Genomic DNA, 19,739 nt, shown 5'->3' on the forward strand with positions numbered 1-19,739 from the left:
AGTCAGGAGGATCGCTTGAGCCCAGGAGTCTGAGGTTGCTGTGAGCTAGGCTGACACCACGGCACTCTAGCCCGGGCAACAGAGTGAGACTCTGTCTCACCAAAAAAAAAAGAAAAGAAAAGAAAAAGAAAAAACAAAACAAAACAGGCCTAGATAAACAATGAACCTATAATAGGAATGAAGCAGAGAACTTTGCCTTAGAGTCTACCACAATAATGAACTGGAGTAGAGGAGGAGCTGCCCCCTTTGACAGGGCAGGAGCTCCCCTAACTCTGAGCTTATGTCTTCATTTGAAAATGGAAACAACAAACCCTACCGCAGGTGATTTTTGTAAGATTGTATGTATAAAGCACTTGGCATAGTAGCTAGCACGTAATTAGTGCTCAATAAGTGGCAGCTGTTTTCACCAAGCTATCTCTTGGTGGTCCTTTTACCAGCCTCGCTACTTTCCTTAGAAGGAACTCATCTCCTTTAGATCTTTAATGTTACCTTCTTAATGAGGCTTTCTGTTGCCAACCTATGTAGAATTAATATCCCCTCCTTTCATCTTCCTTGCTTCAGTTTTCTCCATCTAACACCACATAGTTACTCTAGTTTATCATTTGTCTTTCCATCTAAAATACATAATCTGTAACGCAGGAATTTGTGTCTTTTTTTTTTTGGAGTCGGGGTCTCATGCTGCAGCCCTGGAACTCCTGGGCTCAGTCGATCCTCTTAACTCAGCCTCCTGAGTAGCTAGGACTAAGATGCATGCCACCACCCCTGGCTAATTTTTAAATTTTTTGTAGTGACAAAGTCTTGCTATTTTGCCCGGGCTGGTCTAGAACTCCTGGCCTCAAGTGATCCTCCTGCCTCAGCCTCCCAAAAGTGCTAAGATTACAGGTGTGAGCCACCACCCTCAGCCTCTCTTTTTTCTGTTGTTTTTAAACTGCTGTACCCCTGACACCTAAAAGAGTGCCAGACATTTGGTAGGTGCTGAATAAATAAATACTTAATGAATGAACAAATATCCTTCTCAAAATCTGGTGCCCAGGTCTACACAAAATATTCTAGCTGTGAGCTGACAAGTGCTGAGTACAATGGGACTATTTTCTTTCTTGTTAAGATAGTCTTTACATTAAAGACTAAAAGTAATAAATATAATCTTGGGATTACATTTTTAAAAATAAGGAATCCTAACACATTTCAGTTGAAAAATATAAATGGAACGTTTTTATTCATTTAAAAAAATGTCCTTATTAATGTAAATTATGTATCCAAATAGTTATTTAAAAGCCTTTTCTATCCCAGAAAAATGGATGGATTAAAAAAAACATTAAAAAAAAAAAAAAGACTTTTTGGGCCAGGCATGGTGGCTCACGCCTGTAATCCTAGCACTCTGGGAGGCAGAGGAGGGAGGATTGCTCAAGCTCAGGAGTTTGAGACCAGCCTGAGTAAGGGCAAGACCCTGTCTCTACTATAAACAGAAAAAATCAGCCAAAAAAGTTAGCAGTCTCTACTAAAAACAGAAAAAATTAGCTGGGCATGGTGGCGTGTGCCTGTAGTCCCAGCTACTTTGGAGGCTGAAGCCGGAGGATCGCTTGAGCCCTCGAGTTTGAGGTTGCCGTGAGCTAGGCTGATGCCACTGCACTCTACCCAGGGCAACAGAGCAAGACTCTGTCTCAAAAAAAAGAGGGGGGGACTTTTCTATTAACACTACAGATATTCCACTTTGGAAATTTTACCTGTGGGGATGAAGACAAATTCCTGTCATACTCTTCATGTCACAGAGATATATAGTTGACCATTACAGTGTAATGTAAGTCAACTGTTTTTATTATGCCACTCCCTACCATGAGGAATCTACTAATTCTGTTCCTATTTGCTTTTATTTCAGTGTAAGCCCTTACATGGGTGAACTGTCTCCTTTCTACTTCTGTTTGGCCATAAGTCCTATTTAATTCCTAAGATTAAGATCAGCAGTTGTTGTGCACTGAATGTTCCCACTGAGACTAATAGTTCAGAATAGTTGAGAATGTGAAATAGATTTGGTACTAGCCTCTGTACAATGGTATAAATAAATGCTGATAAGACAAAAATCTTCCCTAACTTGAATTATTCAAGAAAAAAATAACTAGTATTTTTCTATCATAAAGCTTTCCCTTCATATCTAAGTTTGTCTTTTTTTTTTTTCTTTAAGTGAGCCCAATTAAAACATCCAAGTTCCTTTTAAATGGATCCTTCCCCAAACCTACAATTATAAGCACCTAGTAATTATTTAGAAGTTATTTGGTAGTTTAATAGGGCTGTCTTTAAATGGTAAGAGATTCTGGACTCTAGCAAGACTGCTTACTTTTATTTGGCTATGTAAGTAAAACAGAAGTCTTGGTTCTCTTTGTAGGTTGGCTAACAAGCAGATCAATCCCAATAAATACAGCTTAGATCCACTAAGTTCACAAATATATACATACCTGAAAGAAGGTCCTTGGTAGGGGGTTTGTTTGAAGAAAGAATACATGAGTCACTATGACTCTTGGCAACTGTTCTAATTTGAGGCTGTAGCTCAGAACTGTTGAGAAGGAACATTTGCTTCTGTGGAGCTTTGCCTTTCAGAGTTACAGACTCTAAACTCTGTCCTGATTTAAGATGGTGCTGTAGTCCAAAGAAAGAGTCCTTTATCATATCAGAATTCTCTGCAAAGTACATGTGGTCCTTTCCCCTGTTTTAAAAAAAGGAGAACGTCAGCAGTATATAATCCATTATGGTAACATTCTACTTTGTCAGAGACAGAAAGTGGATCAGTGGTTTATAGCAATGTAGTTTGGACTTTGAAAGAGGTGACTTATTTGCAATGCAACTTTGTAAATCTGTTTTTCATCTCCCGAATGATAGAAATAATAGATGCTTTACCTACTGTTGTGGGATTGTAGCTTAAATGAGACAATAAAATAAAGAGCTCAGCACAGAGCCTAACACAAAGCAAATGCTTCATAAAGAATTGCTTAAAACAAAAATCTGTTCCTCTTATTCCATTCTGTTTCACAAAATAATTCCCTTTCCCTCTTTTCCCTCATGAACATCTATCATGGCATCTGCATGTCATTCAGTCTTACTTATTTGTACATTGGCCTCTCCACCAGATTGTGAGTACTCCTTGAAAAAAGAAATTGTGTCTTATTAATTTCTATGCCCAGCATCTGGTATCAAACCAGGACCATATTTATCTGCTGAATGAGTGACTCTGCCTCTCTCTGCCATTAGTCTTTTATTCAACCACAAATGAAAGACAGAAATCGTGAGTACAGTGGGAGTTAGCTGACAGATTGACTGGGACTAGGTATGGTAATTACCTTGGAGTGCTTGACCTACTATTGTTGGCTGCTAACTCTTTTCCATCAATTTTGACGGTAGGCATCCTGTGAGGCCTTGATGGAACTAGAAAATGGGTATTGCTGGGTTCAGTATTCTCTCTGAATCCCTGCACATTTTCCATCATGTCAGTGGTAGGAAGAGGACTGTAGCTGTTGTAAGTTTCTGACAGGGGCTCCAGGGCAAGTGAGACCTAAAAGAGACATGTAATATATCAGAAATTTTCTGTAGCATTGATTAACTAATTTTAAGACTCCCCTGCTTAATATAAATTAATGTCCCCCATTCCTTATAGGATTATGCCTTCATTCCTCTCTACCTCAGAGCCTCATCTCTCACTATGTTTCCCTCTTTCATCCCTTGGTCCCAGATAGACCAATTAAGTAGGGTTCTCTAAACGTACCTTATATTTCTTTGCTTTATGCCTTTGTACATACAATTTCTTCCAGCATTACTTCTTTATGTCCAGGTAAAGATGCCCTGTCCACTGCCGCCTTCATGTTTCTGTTTACTCTGTATCTATCCATCAGTCTAACCATCATTTACTGAACACTTTACTACAGGCCAGGAGCTGTGCTAAGTTTCTCATACAGAGAAGCTCCTGTGATGATATAACCCTGTCAGGAAAGTATTTTATCCTAATTTGAAGATAAAAAAAAAAGCAAAGATTTAGACAAGGTATTTGTGACTTTTAGTTTATTTCTCATCCTGATTAGATTATGAATTCCTTGAAGGCATGAACTGTCTTCTTCATTTTTCTATGGACTAATTAGCATAGTACCTGTACACATAGCACACAAGTCTAATATGCTTAATAATGCCTAATGGTCTAATGAATAAAAGAATGACATAGCACCTTCTGCATTATTGTTAGTTGCTTGGGAAAAATAAGGCCCTAGTTCTATGCTGGAGATGAAGCAGGGTAAGGAGGGAGGACAACAAAGATGAAAAAGTAATCACTTTAAGTTTCCTTATCTTCTCATTCCTGTGAGTTCAAGTTCTCTATAAAAAGGCTCTATGGTCCTCTAAAAAGCCTAATGGAGAAAAGCCTACTAGAGGAATTAAAAAATAAAATAGAGCCTAAAGCAAACCCAGAAAAAATTGAAGAACATATTTCAGAAAAAAAGAACAGTATTAAAAGTTCAGTTTCAAAGAGAGAGAAAGCAGAAGCAATTGTTTAGGCAGCCAAAGACAATCAAATAGTGATGAATGGCCTGACACAAAAATGAAAAATTGCAGTTAGATGTTTTAAGATGTCTCTGGGAAGGTCAATGGAATATTTTGTGCAGAGAAACTGCCAAGGCACAAACTCAATAAAACATGCCTGGGTCTTGATGAGGAGAATTCTGTCCATGAATCAGGTAACATAAAGTCCTTCAAATCTATTTATCATCAAGATCTTTCTACAAAGACAAATGACAGATACGCAGTGGGATGAATACTCTGTGTAGTGATCACTGTAGTAGCATCACATAAAATCCTGGTTGCCCAAATATAAATGTCAGGAAGTGTTCTCTTACCATTCATCACTTGCCAAGACTGCCACTGCACTCCAGAAACAAAGGAGGCACTGGGAATAAAGGCTGTGTTCCTGGCCTTAATAATAACCCCCTAAGTGGCCCCCTGAATTTTGCTTTTGCCCTAAGCAGAACCAGTAACAAAATAACTCAGGCCTATAGGCCCTTGAAGAAAGAGTCAGAGAAAATCCAGGACCCTGCCACACCCATCTTGTAATCAAAACACAGGGCTGGCCTAACTTCTCTGTTCAGTTAAATAAATATTTGTTGATATCAGCTCTGTGCTACCTGTCTGAGGCAAAGAAATGACTAAAACATGAACCCTGACCCAGAGGATCATAGTATCATGTAGGGGAACTTAAGAAAAAGTAATTTTAATATAAAATTGTGACTTCTAAGATAAGGATGTGTACTGAGTACTGATGGAACACTAAAGAGGGGTTGGAGGGTGGGGAAGAGGTGAGGAAGGAGTGCAGGGATGGTTTCCAGAAGTGAAATACAAATGTCTGAGCTTAGAATCTTAAATATGAATGAGACAGACAAAGCCAATGGGTGCTGAGGTAGAACATTACAGGCTGAGGGAAAAGCATTAGTCAAACTTTGGAGGTACAGAGCTGAAGACTGCTCCATCAATTCCTATCAGTCCAGGGGACCTCCACTCCTAACCCCCTTGCTTCCCAGAATGTGCCCAATATACTCCTGCATTTAGCTTCCACATCTTCATTCCTGTCTACCTCAGTCATTCCCTTCCCCAATCACAGTTCACCCTTATGCTCATTCCTCTGCCAATCCCTTCATTGAGTCCTGCAGAATTTCTGTTTTATATAAACCACCATACCATTTTAACTGAACATTTCTTTCTTAAAATGTCCCCATTTCCCCAAAGTCTTCTACAATGGTAACTACTTTCACTTTCCATGATAAGCAAAGTCGACTTATTCCTTTCTGGTGCTATCTCCAGACCATCACTCTATCACTTAAATATATTACCCCTCTTCTGAAGCCCACACCATCCACACATACCATGAATATATCACACACTTCTCACATCCATAACATAAACCATAAGGACGCTCATCAATCTTCTGACAATGATTCAAGATCTCTTTAACACTAAGTTGCCTACAGTTATCTACTACATCTATAACATCTGTCAGTATCAAAGAGAGCAATCGGTAAGTCTCATTTTCAGACTTATGCTGATCAACACAGCATTTTAAGAAATTTAAATTATTTAACAATGCTTTAAAAATCACGTTTCTTACAAAAATGTAGACTTCTGGCTTCTCTTGTAAAATCAGAAGATCTAACAATGTTAGATCCCCATTCCTATGTAGCAAAAATTAGCTGGAGTGGACTAGTGGCTTTAGTCAGGGTATATGCTCCAGTTGCATGTCCCAATGTGAGGCCAAGTGAGAACTACTGTTTTGTCAGGGTTTTTTTTGAGATGGGGTGACAATTGCTGTTTATCATTATCGTCACACCTGGATTGCTATTTTTTCACATTTTTATTTTCTGCAATAAAATAGACATTTTTATAAATGTACAGTTCTATGAATTTAAACTATGTTAGATGCATGTAACTACCACCATAATTAAGATATAGAACACTCCCATCATCCCCAAAACTCCCTTGTGCTATCTGTTTATAGTTACATCTTCTGTTTACCTCTAACTCCTAGCAAACACTGCTCATAGTACTATCTTTTCAAGAATGTCATATAAATGGAATCATACAGTATGTAAACTTTTGAGATACGTTTCTTTCACTCAGCATAATGCCTCTGAGATTCTTCCATGGGGTGTGTGTATCAATAATTCATGCCTTTTTATTGACTGAGTAATATTTCATTGTTAATATGGCTTGTCACATTGATTTTCAAATACTGAAGCAGCCTTGCATTTCCGGGATGAGCCCCCCTTGGTCATGGTATTGTTCTTTTTATATATTGCTGGACTCAATTTGCTAGTATTTTGTTGGGAATTTTTAGGTCTAGGTTAATAAGGGATATTGTTCTGTAGTATTCTTTTCTTGTACTGACCTTTAGTTTTGGTTATCAAGGTAGTGCAGGCCTAAAAATAAGTCAAGTGTTTTCTCCTTTTCTATTTTCTGGAAGAGACTATGAAAAATTGGTGTTATTTCTTTTTTAAATGTTTGGAAGAATTTGCCATTAAAGTGATCTGGGCCTGGAGATTTCTTCTTCAGAAGGTTTTAAACTATAAATTCAATGAAAAAAATAATTATAGATCTATTCAGGTTATCTATTTCATCTTGAGTGAGCTCTGGTAGATTATAGCTTTTGAAGAATTGCTCTATCTCATCTAAGTTGTCAAATTTATATGTGTAGAGTTGTTCATAGTATTCCCTTAATGTTTGTGGGTTTTGTAGGCTGCTGTCTTTCTTACAATGGAATAAAGACAAAAGTGAAATATTTCTTGTGTCCATGAAAGAGAGAATAAAAAAGACTTATGAATTTTAAAAGAAATGAAAGCATGCATATTTCTTTGTGGAAGAGAATATGAAAGGTGATTACACAAATTGGGTCATTCTTGTCATACCCGCTAAATCAGAGTTGATAGGCCAGAGAAAAAGCACTCAGGGCACATAACATTGCTCCAAGAATGTAATTTCTGCAAGCCTGGCTGCTGAAACAGGCTGTTGTAACCCTAAGACCAGTTTTACCTACCACTGTCACTCACCAATCAGAGCTTGCCAGCTCCCAAAACCTAGTGCCAATGAGCTTTCTTTCAAAATAATACATGTTTTTCTTTCTAATAAAACTCCCAACTTTCTCTTTGTTCTTTGGACATGCTGAAGATCAACTGATCTGTTGTATGTTCCGAATTGGCAATTTTTGCTTCCCAATTAAAATGTTATAAATTTAGAGAATTGCCTCTATATTTTGTTTTGACAAGTCAAAATAAATGGTGAAATATGCAAACAAAATACATCTGTGTCAAAAGATATCATTATGAAATAAACTATAGTAAGAACTACGGTCAGTATGTGGAACAGATGCATAATGAAAACTGAATAAACAGAAAGTATAATACAAAATTTAAACAGGGTTTGTTTTTTAATGCAAATAAAATGAGTGGTATTCTTGTGACATGCAGTTATATATCAAGATAAAAAGCTTTAAGGTATCAAAGACTTATCAACGGTAAAATCTATAAAAGAATATCTAGTGAATGAAGAATTTGTGTATAATAAATATTATTTGCATATGTAAGTCAAATTAAAATTATAGTTGTTCAGCACGTTAGTGGTATGGATGCAAACTCAAAAGGCAAGTTGAGTGAAAATGGTAAATAATTTGTGGCATTTTTCTTTGTAGTTGAGAACACAGACAAAAATAACTTCCTAAGAGTTACTACATGGCTATTAGGTGGCTTGGTGCTGGGTGTGGTGCAAAAGGAATATTTTTGAGCTTGAGTTAAAAGAGGTCTCTTGGTTTACGTTGTCTAAGGAGAAATCCCAGCCTCAGATCACCAGCAGAGACTGGTTAAATATAGGGCCATTTTAACTGATATTACAGCTTATGTAAACAATCTGATTACTTATCTGCAAGTGCATTCACAAGGAACCACACAGTATGTAATTCAATTTACTCATTCCTTGATTATTGTATCTTTGGAAAGTCTTATTGGCAAGGAACGATCTGTCCTACTTTTCTTTTTCCATGCTGAAATAGGATTTCCAGAAATGAAAGTGATGTCATGAAATATGTTCTTTTTTTTTTTTTTTTTTTTTTTTTTGAGACAGAGTCTCGCTCTGTCGCCCGGGCTAGAGTGCCGTGGTGTCAGCCTAGCTCACAGCAACCTCAAACTCCTGGGCTCAAGCGATCCTCCTGCCTCAGCCTCCCCAGTAGCTGGGACTACAGGCATGTGCCACCATGCCCGGCTAATTTTTTCTATATATATATTTTTAGTTGTCCAGATCATTTCTTTCTATTTTTTAGTAGAGACCATGAAATATGTTCTTAAAACTGTAGAGCTAAAGACTGATATCCCCAAAAGACTTTTTATTCCAAGCTTTATGAACAGTAACACTGTTCAATTTACCTTTTTTAATATATACTGAAAGTATAACATCTAGAGGTTAATCAAGTACATTTAGGATTAAATATGATGCTTGAAATCTTAAATTTTACGAATGTCTTAGGAGTAGTACCCTAACTATCAAAACTATTTTGCCAAAATTCTACCTTTGTATGGAAATACCCATGTTTGTGAATGGTTATTATCTGTTATGAAACTGAATACAAATTAAATGGTTTAAAAATGAATACTGTAATGCCCGTCATACATAAAATACTTAGTACTGATGACATGGTACAGAAGTATCAAGTTTCTAGCCAAATCAAATGAATGATTTCAAAACAAAAAAGTTATAATCAAGTACTCTTATTTTCCAATTTCAAATTTTAAATAATTATAAATATATACATATATACACACATGCACACATATACCTATATGTGTATATCTGTATATATTGTGTTATATGCTTATATAATGGCATATATTTCATATTTTTTAAAAGTCTGAATATATTTTGGGCAGTTGAATCTTCTTACAGCCAGCCTGCTTGATTCATTTATTATTTTTGACATCTGATCTATACCAATAATGGAATACATTAAAACTTCCCCTCTCAATCAAATTCATTGTAATGATTTTGTAATGAACTATATCTCTCTTCTTTGAAACCCCTCACTCCCCAGTCTTTTTTTTTTCTTTTATTTCAACATATTATGGGGGTACAGATGTTTAGGTTACGTACGTTGCCCTTGGTCCCCCCCCCAAGTCCGAGTTTCAAATATGTCCATCCTTCGGGACTCCCCAGTCTTATTAAACTCAATCTTCCCCTTCACAGCAACACTCTTAAAGCCACCTCTCTTTTTTCATCTTTCAGTCTGTCGGTTCCCTTCTGGCTTCACTTAATCCCTTTTGTCAGGAAGGGTTAGTCAACTCAATACTGGGGGTAGCAAAGCAGTGGTATAACAGAAATTCACTCTCCAACATTCACTGCATGTTTTCTTTTCTTAACGTTATTTTTAAATTAATACAACACATGCATATTTAGAGCCAAACAGTTCTACAGTTTCTGTTACAAAAAAACAAGTCCCTCACATACACCCCATTTTTTTCTCTAGAGGCAATCATTTTTTAATTCTTGTACCACAGTCTTACATTATTTACCTCTCTATAGCTCCAAATAATGTGATTATGTTTATGTCTATATCTTGACTCCTTTTTCCAGTTTTCAGGCATTATCTTTTGATTTCCTAATGTGGAAGTAAGAGTTTAGCTCCATCCCATATCTTGTTTACTTCCCCCATCCTCCCAACATGCCAAAATAATAATACCATAGACACTGATTATTGGTCTAACCAAAATTACAGTATGAGCATGTATTCCATTTATAGCTAAACAATTAAACACACTGATTATTTTCCCTTTCTTATACAACCTTTTCCCAAAATGGCAACTGCCTTGTTCCGTTTGCTTAGTTTTTTAAATTTTTTTTTTATCTTTTTAGAGATGGGGTCTTGCTATGTTGCCCAGGCTGGACTAGAATTCCTGGGCTCCAGTGATCCTCCTGCTTCAGTCTCCCGAGTACCTGTGACTACAGGCATGAGCCAACATTTGTTTAGTTTAATAAGATGATTTCCTTTTCATAAAAAAATTTAATATTAAGAAAAATGTTTCTAAGCTTTTTATTATGTAAAATTTAGAACATATACAAAATTAGAAAGAAAATAGTATAATGACTGCAGGTACCTATTATACAGCTTTAACAATTACCCACATCTGCCTAATCATGTTTCATTTATACCTTCTCTAATCTCTACTTTGTCACTGGATTATCATGAAGCAAATTCCAGATACCGTAGCATTTCTTCTGTAAATATATTAGTAATAGTATGAGGACACATTAAAAAAAATAAATTCAATACCATATTACATTTAAAAATTAATAATTATTTAATACTATCAAAAATTGAGTCAACATTCTGATTTCTCTGTTTCTAATTTTTTTATAATTGGTATGTATGAATCAGGATCCAAACAAGTTCCTCAGTAGGCTTTTTCAATCTGGCAATTCATATATTTAGTACTTGGAAGCATTCTTGAACTGCCTGAGTCCAACATTCTTTAAAGGAAAAAAAAATCAAGTATACAATATCTAAAATTTACGATGTCCAGTATGCAATAAAAAATTATTAGAAGTAGGAAGACATGCCCTATAACCTGGAAATGATTAATCAATAGAAACAGATCCTAAATGACAGAGATGATAAAATTAGCAGACAGGACTTTAAAATAGCTTTTTCGTAGATGCTCCTAATGTTCAAGGATGTAAAAGAAAATATGATTCTAAAGAGAGAAGTAAAATGTACATCAAAAATGAAATGTAACCTTTAGAGAGAAGAAAAACAATATTTGAAATGAAAATAAGACTGATGGGACTAAAAGCAGATTAGACACAATACAAGATTAGTGAATTTGAATACATAGCAATAGAAACTAAAAAATGAAGTATACAGAGGATAAAAAGACTGGGGAAGGCCGGGTGCGGTGGCTCACGCCTGTAATCCTAGCACCCTGGGAGGCCGAGGCAGGTGGATCGCTCAAGGTCAGGAGTTCGAGACCAGCCTGAGCAAGAGCGAGATCCCGTCTCTACTAAATATAGAAAGAAATTATCTGGACAACTAAAAAAATATATAAAAAATTAGCCGGGAATGGTGGCGCATGCCTATAGTCCCAGCTACTTGGGAGGCTGAGGCAGAAGGATAGCTTGAGCCCAGGAGTTTGAGGTTGCTGTGAGCTAGGCTGATGCCACGGCACTCTAGCCCGGGTAACAGAGTGAGACTCTGTCTCCAAAAAAAAAAAAAAAAAAAAAAAAGACTGGGGAAAAAACCAAACTCAGTGACTGGTTTGCAAATATCAAGCAGTCTAAGATATTTGGGAGTCTTATGAAATCACTTGCTGGCTCTTTGATAAGATTAATAAAATTGTTAAATTTCTATCCAGTCTGATTCAGAAAAAAAAAGAGAAGATTAAAAATTACCAATATCAGAAATGAAAGAGGAGATATTATCATAAATGCTTTAGATATTTAAAGGAGAGAAAAGAAATGTTATTAATAACTCTGTGCCAACAAATTCAACAACTTAGATAAAACAAACTATTTGAAAACCAAATAATCATACTAAAGCTCACTCAAAAAGAAACATTGCCTAAATAGCCCTGTATCTATTAAAGAAACTAAAGTTGTAGTTAGCTGGGTATGGTGGCTCACACCCATAATCCCAGCAACTGAGAGGCTAAGGCAAGAAGATGGCTTGAACTCAGGAGTTAGGGACCAGCTTGGGCAACATAGCGAGACCTGGTCTCTAAAAAAATTAGAAAAATTAGCTGGGTGTGGTGGCACACACCTATAGTCCCAGCTATTTGGGAGGTTGAGGTGGGAGGATCACTCAAGCACGTGAGTCCGAGGCTGCAATGAGTTATGATTGCACTACTGCACTCCAGCCAGGGCAACAGAGTGAGACTTCGTCTCTTAAAAAATATAAATATAAATATAAATTTTTAAAAAAAAGTTGTAGTTAAGAACCTTCTCCACAAAGAAATATCCAGGATCAGTTAACTTTACTGGTAAATTCTACTAAACATTTAATTGATTCTACACAAACTCTTCCAATAAACAGAAGAAGGAACTCTTCTCAAATCATTTTATGATGCCAGCATTAACCTGATGTCTAAATCAAAGGCAATGCAACAAAAGGATCCTACAGACTAATATCTCTCCTGCACAAAAATGTAAAAATCCTCAATAAAATATTAAATCACATTCAGTAATACATAAAATGACTTATACATCATTATTCCATGGGGTCCATCCCAGGAATGAGAGTCTGGTTTAGTTTTCAGAAATGAACCAATAAAATAAGTCTCCACAGACCAAAATAACAAACCCAAATAACTATCTTAATATATACAGAAAAAACATTTGATAAAATCCAATACCCGTACATGAATCCTAATATATACAGAAAAAAACATTTGATAAAATTCAATACCCATTCATGATAAAATCTCTCAGAAAACTTCGGTAAAGTCTTCCCAAAACTTGGTACCTTTCTCACTGATAAAGGGCATCTATGAAAACCCTGTATCTAACATCATATTTAATAGTGAAAAACCAAATGCTTACCTCCTAAGAAAAGGAACAAGGCAACAATATCTGTTCTTTAGTCAAGATTATACTGGAGATATTAGTCCGTGAAATAAGGCAAGAAAATAAAAACAAAAGACATACAGATTGAAAAAGAAGTAAAACTGGCTTTATTCACAGTTGACATCATTGTCTATATAGAAAATCCTCAGGAGTTAACAAAAAGCATAAATACTTTAGGATAAATCAAACAAAATACATGCAAGCCTGAATGAAATCTAAGTACAGAAGATTTTAGAGAGAAATTAAAGATCTAAATAAATGGAGAAATATACCATGTTCACATATTGTAAGACTTAATACTTCTAAGAACTCAATTCTCCTAATTTCATCGGTACGCTCTGCAGTTTCAACAAAAATCCCAGCAGGTAGTTGCTGTGGAAATTGACAAGGTGATTCTAACATTTATATGGAAATACAAAGAAATTAAAATAGCAAGAGAATTTCCAAAAGAACAAAATTAGAGAGCTCAGACTATCTGATTTCTTAAGATTTACAATTAAAGCTGCAGTAATACAGTGATACTATCCTAAGGACAGATATAAGATCAATGAAATAGAAGAGTCTGGACACATACTCACACATACATAATCAATTGATGTGGTATAAATATTCCAACAAAATTTAAGGTGGGAAAGGATAATCTTTTTAATAACTGGTGACAGAACAAGTGGATATGATCACAGGAAAAAATAAATCCTGACCTATTTCATACTATAGGTATATACAAAAATTAACTAGATGTGAATTATATCTAAATGTAAAAGCTAAAACTATAAAAATCTTAGAGGAAAACACTGGAGAAAAATCTTTGCAACCTTGGATTAGGGAAAGATTTCTTAGCTAGAACACAAAAACATAAACATAAAACATTACCTTTTACCTATAAAAGGTAAAATTGATAAACTTGATTTCATTAAAAGAAAAACTTCTGCTCTTCAAAAGACACCATCAAGAAAATAAAAAAACACAAACCACAGGCTGGGAATATAAATGAATCAATGAGTGAATGAAACTACATATAGCCCAAATATAAAAAAGTTCTCAAAACTCGAAGATAAACATTTTTAAAATGGGCAAAAGACTTGAACAAACATTTCACAAAAGTAGATTAGAGTTGGTATACTTTTCCTATGAAGGGACTCGAGACTTAATATTTTAGGCTTTGCATGCCATATGGTCTCTGTCATAATTATTCAACTCTGCTGTTATACCATGAAAGCCACCATAGATTATATATAAACGAATAGGTATGGCTGTGTTCTAATAAAATTATCTACAAATATAGATACTGAGCCATATTTGGCTTGGGGCCTGCAGTCTGTGAAATCCTGAAGAAGATACAAGAATGGCCAAAAACCCATGAAAAAATACTTAACATGTTAATCATCAGGAAATTCAAACTAAAACCTCAGTTATTAATATGTATCAGCATATACTCACTAGAATGACACTAATTAAAAAGACTGACCATACCAGCTGGGTGTGGTGGCTCATGCCAGTAATTCTAGTACTCTGGGAGGCTGAGGCAGGAGGATTGCTTATGGTCAGGAGTTCAAGACCAGGCTGAGCAAGGGTGAGACCCTGTCTCTACCAGCTGGGTGTGGTAGCATGCATCTGTAGTCCCAGCTCCCCTGGAGGCTGAGGCAGGAGGATTGCTCAAGCCCAGGAGCTGGAGGTTGCAGTGAGCTCTGATGACTCCCTGCATTTTAGCCTGGGTGACAGAATGAGACTCTGTCTCCAAAAAAAAAAAAAAAAGACCATACCAAGTGCTGGTGAGGATGTGGAGTAACTACAATATTTATATACTGCTGTGCTGATGGGAATACAAAATTGTATAAGCACTTGAAAACAGTGTGGCAGTTTCTTAACCACCACTTATCATATGACTCAGGCTTGGATAGTTTCCCAAGAGAAACAAAAACACTTGTCCATACAAAGAGCTGCTTTATTTGTAAAAGGCAAAAAGTTGAAAAAAACCAAAATGTTCACCAACCAGAAGAAAACAGATTTGAAAAACTGTGGAATACCCATGTAATGGGACACAACTCAGCAAAAGGTAACTACTGATACACAAAGGAATGTGGATGAATCAATAAAACTGGCTTCTTCCATTTATTCTATCAATATTTCATAACCTAGTTGAGGGGCTAATAGGTGTTTACTATATGATTATCTTTACACTTCATACATATAATCTTTTGCATATCTATTTAATAAAAGCAAAAAAGTTCAAATGAAATAAAATGCATAATGCATAATATGGAGGTGGGCATATAATAAATATTGATTAAAAAGAGTTATCAGCATGAATACCTTCAACTTTGCCCTATTCCACCTGAAAATGTTTCTCTTTTCCCTCCTAGTTATAATTCCTCCTTTCCAAAGGTAACTCTATCAGCACTTATGATAAGAATTCATTCTGATCTAGTTCTCTTCAGGGAAAAGTCTGCCAACCTCTGTTGTAAAACAATGTGAACAAATTTCCCATTTCTGTTACCCACTATCAATATTGTTTTGTCTCACATTCAAGTAAATTTGATGTCATTGTTACATGCCTAGCATCATGTTGTTTCCATTATTTTTTTCATCTCATATAATCCTTGCAACGTTTTATTATCATTTTACAAAATAGTATATTGCAGCTCAGCAACTATAAGCAATAAACAGAATTGTTTTTGTAGCCAATTTCTTGAAGTCCAAGTCTAGTGTACTTTCCATTATATCACAATGTCTCTCCCTCTCTTCACTGTCATTTATCTGGGAAACAAATCTTTAATTGTTGCTTCTGCTGCTTCATTGTAATCACTACTTATTTCTGCATTCCTTAATCATTCAAAATTTCACACAGCTATCCACTGCTCTACTACAAACAATTCTCTAACAAATCCAACAACTTTAAATAAAAAATATACAAATATTGTTATACCAATTAACATTTAAATATGAACAAAAAATGGTGTAGCCTCTTTGGAAAACAGTCTGGCAGTTCCTCAAAAAGAAAAACACAGAATTGCCATATGGCCCAGAGAACTGAAAACATATGTTCATAAAAGAACTTGTATATGAATGCTCATTGCAGTATTATTCATAATAGTCAAAAGGTCAAAACAATCCAAATGTCTATCAACTGAAAAATGAGATATATCCATATAATTGAGCATTACCCACCCATAAAAAGGAATGCAGTTCTGATACATGCTACAACATTAATGAACCTTAGAAACACCATGTTAAATGAAAAAAGCCAGTCACAAAGGCCCAAATATATTACTCCATTATAAGAAATGTCTAGAATAGCAAATACATAGAGATAGAAAGAAAGTAGATTAGTTGTTGTCAGAGGATTGGGAAGTGGGAAATGGGGAGTGGCTGCTAATAGGTACAATGTTTCTTTTTGGGGTGCTGAAATGTTCTGAAATTAGATAGTAGTGATGGTTGTACAACCAATATAATGTGAATTATACTTAAATTAAAAAAAAAAAAGAGAAAAAACCCTACCCAGAATCCTATATTCCCACTGTTTTAAATTTTCCTTGTTTTTTCCCAGTTATTGATTATATGTATATAGGTATCATTTGAATCAATCCAAAATCATTTTTCCAGCTGCTACACAATCATAACTATGTAACTTTATCTTTTATGGATACAAAATATTCCATAAATAGACTGCAATTTTAATATTGTTGAATAAATTGTTTTCATTTTCCCAATATTAAAATTATATTTCCGTAACGACTTAAGCATACAGCTTCCTCCTTTTTTATGGTATGTACTTAAGTTTCCCAGGGGTAGAATTACTAATGTAAATGATGTATGTTAATTTATGTGGCTACTGAAGCATAATGCCAAACTATCTTGCAGGCTTTACACAAATTTATACCATCATCAGAAAAGCACGAGTAAATCAGACTCACTTCACCATAAAGTCATCAACATGAAGTATCACTATTTTAAAATTTAATATATCGTATAAAAATTAGATAAATAAAGTACTAAGTTCTTTTACTTAGTTGGATCAAAGACACCACTTAGATCAGTCAAACAAGCAATTACTGCTCAGCACTATATTAGGAGTTGTGGGAAAAACAAAGAAAGTAGAATACAAAAGGCTTGCCACTTACGGAATCTAGAAACTAAAGGGAAAAGGAATTAAAGGCAGCCTACTAATAAGCAATTCTGGAGACTATGTAGGATTATAATCGAAGAATGATTGTGTAGTTAATGCGTTTATGAATTTAATAAAGAGTATAGAAAGAATGAGTACAGTAGGAGGTGTGAAAGACTCTTGGATCTGGAGATGTGCAGCAAAGCACAAACTGGATTTGGATAAGTGGGAAACAAAGGTCTCTAGGTAAAAACTTGAGCAAAGGTATGAGGTAGGTAATTCCTACCACGATATATGGGAGTCATAGTCTACATTCTACAAACAGACTCAACTATTTCTGCCCAAAAAGTTTTATTCTAAGCAGCAAAGAATTAAATTATTTTTACCTGGAGTTCTCCAAGTTTCTTAGATGTTGGTGAAACAATGGTAAAAAGTCCATTGATTTGATGGGTTGGAGAAAGCTGAGCTAATCCACCGATCTGAACTCTACCAACCGGAAGATGATCAAGTTTGGTGATTACCTCCAGCACCAGCACAGCCATATCTAATCAGAAACAGTTACAACATACTCAGATTCTATTTTTCGTTTACTTTTATTTGTATTTTTTTGGAAGTAGGCAGAGGGGTATGCATTAAAATTTTTTTTTTACTTAAAAAAATTATTTTAATTTCATATAAACCCGTCACTTACCATACCATTCCAGGGGCAAGGGAGTGTGAACTCAAGATCAAAAGAACAATAAAGGTTTAGAGAAGAATAACAAATACCTCACACTGAGGGAAAAAAATTACACTAAATAAAAATATTTAGCATATCAAGTATTGAATAAGAAAAATACCTTTAAAAGTATTGTTAAATGTGTTTGACAAGAACTCAGGCATTGGTTTTGAAACATAAAAGCAACAAATCTCAGTTCTTTCATTCTCACCATTTCTAGTTTTGAATTGGACAAAAGGCTGCTCTTGCACAACTGCAAGGGTTGGTCTCTGCCTCCCAGGAGTATCTAATTGCTTACTCCTGGGTTATACCTGGAGCACTGAGCTACAGAGAGCACTTGGAAATAAGAGGAATGGAAATAAAGTCCTTAACTATATTCTTCAACTAGTCACTTAGACCTAATACTTTCATGGTCAGGGCAGGAGAAATTCATAGCAGGAGAAATATAATGTATGCATATGGAATCTAAGATCATTTCAGGACAGCATAATTTCTGAATATTTTCTTATCAAAGTTGAGAAAATGGTTCATTTTTACCATTTGTTCAATACTATAATGAAAAGCATGTAGGACATATAATTAGAAGACCTGTGATTGTGCCCTGGCTCTAGTAGTCACAAGATATTTCTCTGTAAGTCAGAACTGTCTGTAAAATAGGCATCTACATCACTGTTGTGTGAGGAATTAGAGGTACTGCAAGTAGAAAATGTAGTACAGTGTGCTGAATGGTTCTTATAGGACTTTAGGCAAATTATTTAAACATGTCATAGTTCCTGACTTACCTACTCACTGGGGTTATCTGAAAATCGCATGAGCTAACAAATATAAAAGTGCTTTGTAGACTACAAAATGATGAACACATGTAAAATAAAGGAAATGGACCAACCCTTTTTGGCTATTTACTAACAGCCAGGCTCTTCCATGTCATTAATTCTCTTAACAACTCTATAATACAGGTGTTTCTGTCTCCATCTGGGGATAAAACAGGCTCAGTGAGGTCATGTAATATCCTAAGTTTACCCAGCTTTACATTGACAGATGTGGGCTAAAACTCAGCTCTATCAAATTATAAAGTATACCATGCTGCTTCATTATTGACTGCTTCTAGGACAAAAGGCTTAATTCCTAAAAGACTTCTAACTTTTTACTTCACTTGCTGTGGAATTAGAATCCCTACTGTCCAGCACTATTCCCACCCGCATTGTTTTTGATATTCCTACTAACTGAATCCTATCTGATTAAAGAGAGGCAAAAATCAAATGGTGTGGCTCACATGAAGTATCATATTTTCCTCAGTTTCTACTCTAATCCTCCCCCATGCGCCGAACATTTTCAAGGCCACTATTTCCTGCTAAGGAATAAGGGGTAAGGGAAGAAAGATGTAAGAAGAAAGTATGAGGCATATCTCAGAATCCTATAACCACTCTATTTCCTGAGGCATAATAGCATAGTAGAAATATTAATGATCTTGGAGTCAAGAGCCTCCCTAAATTTAGGTCTGGTGTTAGGGTGACCCTGGGCTAGCCACTTTGAACCCTTTGAACCTCAAATTCATCACCCAGAAAATGCGGATAATTCCCATTGCAAACGTGTGCCTCGCAGCATGCATTCTAACACTTCCCAGAGGCTTCATCTTATTCCTCCTACTGTATTTTAACTTTCCATAAACACAAAGTTTTAAAGATTTAAAATGTAAAGATTTACTCATTAATTAAAAAAATCTGGGCCGGGCATGGTGGCTCACGCCTGTAATCCTAGCTCTCTGGGAGGCCGAGGCGGGCGGATTGTTTGAGCTCAGGAGTT

General features: G+C 35.6%; 1 protein-coding gene across 1 annotated transcript in view; it reads right to left on the minus strand.

Annotated features, from left to right (window-relative positions):
• The window catches only part of C2CD3 (C2 calcium-dependent domain containing 3), a 136,321-nt gene that overhangs the window by 110,438 nt on the left and 6,144 nt on the right, over nucleotides 1–19,739 (minus strand). Inside the window, exons 3-5 of the mRNA XM_012645685.1 lie at nucleotides 17,605–17,762; nucleotides 3,330–3,541; nucleotides 2,451–2,698 (exon numbers count right to left, since the gene is read on the minus strand). Coding sequence (XP_012501139.1) covers nucleotides 2,451–2,698; nucleotides 3,330–3,541; nucleotides 17,605–17,762 — 618 coding nt within the window. The remainder of the gene's footprint in view (nucleotides 1–2,450; nucleotides 2,699–3,329; nucleotides 3,542–17,604; nucleotides 17,763–19,739) is intronic.

This window comes from Propithecus coquereli, unplaced genomic scaffold, assembly GCF_000956105.1.
Source record: "Propithecus coquereli isolate 6110/MARCELLA unplaced genomic scaffold, Pcoq_1.0 Scaffold235, whole genome shotgun sequence".
In the NCBI taxonomy this organism is placed as follows: Eukaryota; Metazoa; Chordata; class Mammalia; order Primates; family Indriidae; genus Propithecus; species Propithecus coquereli.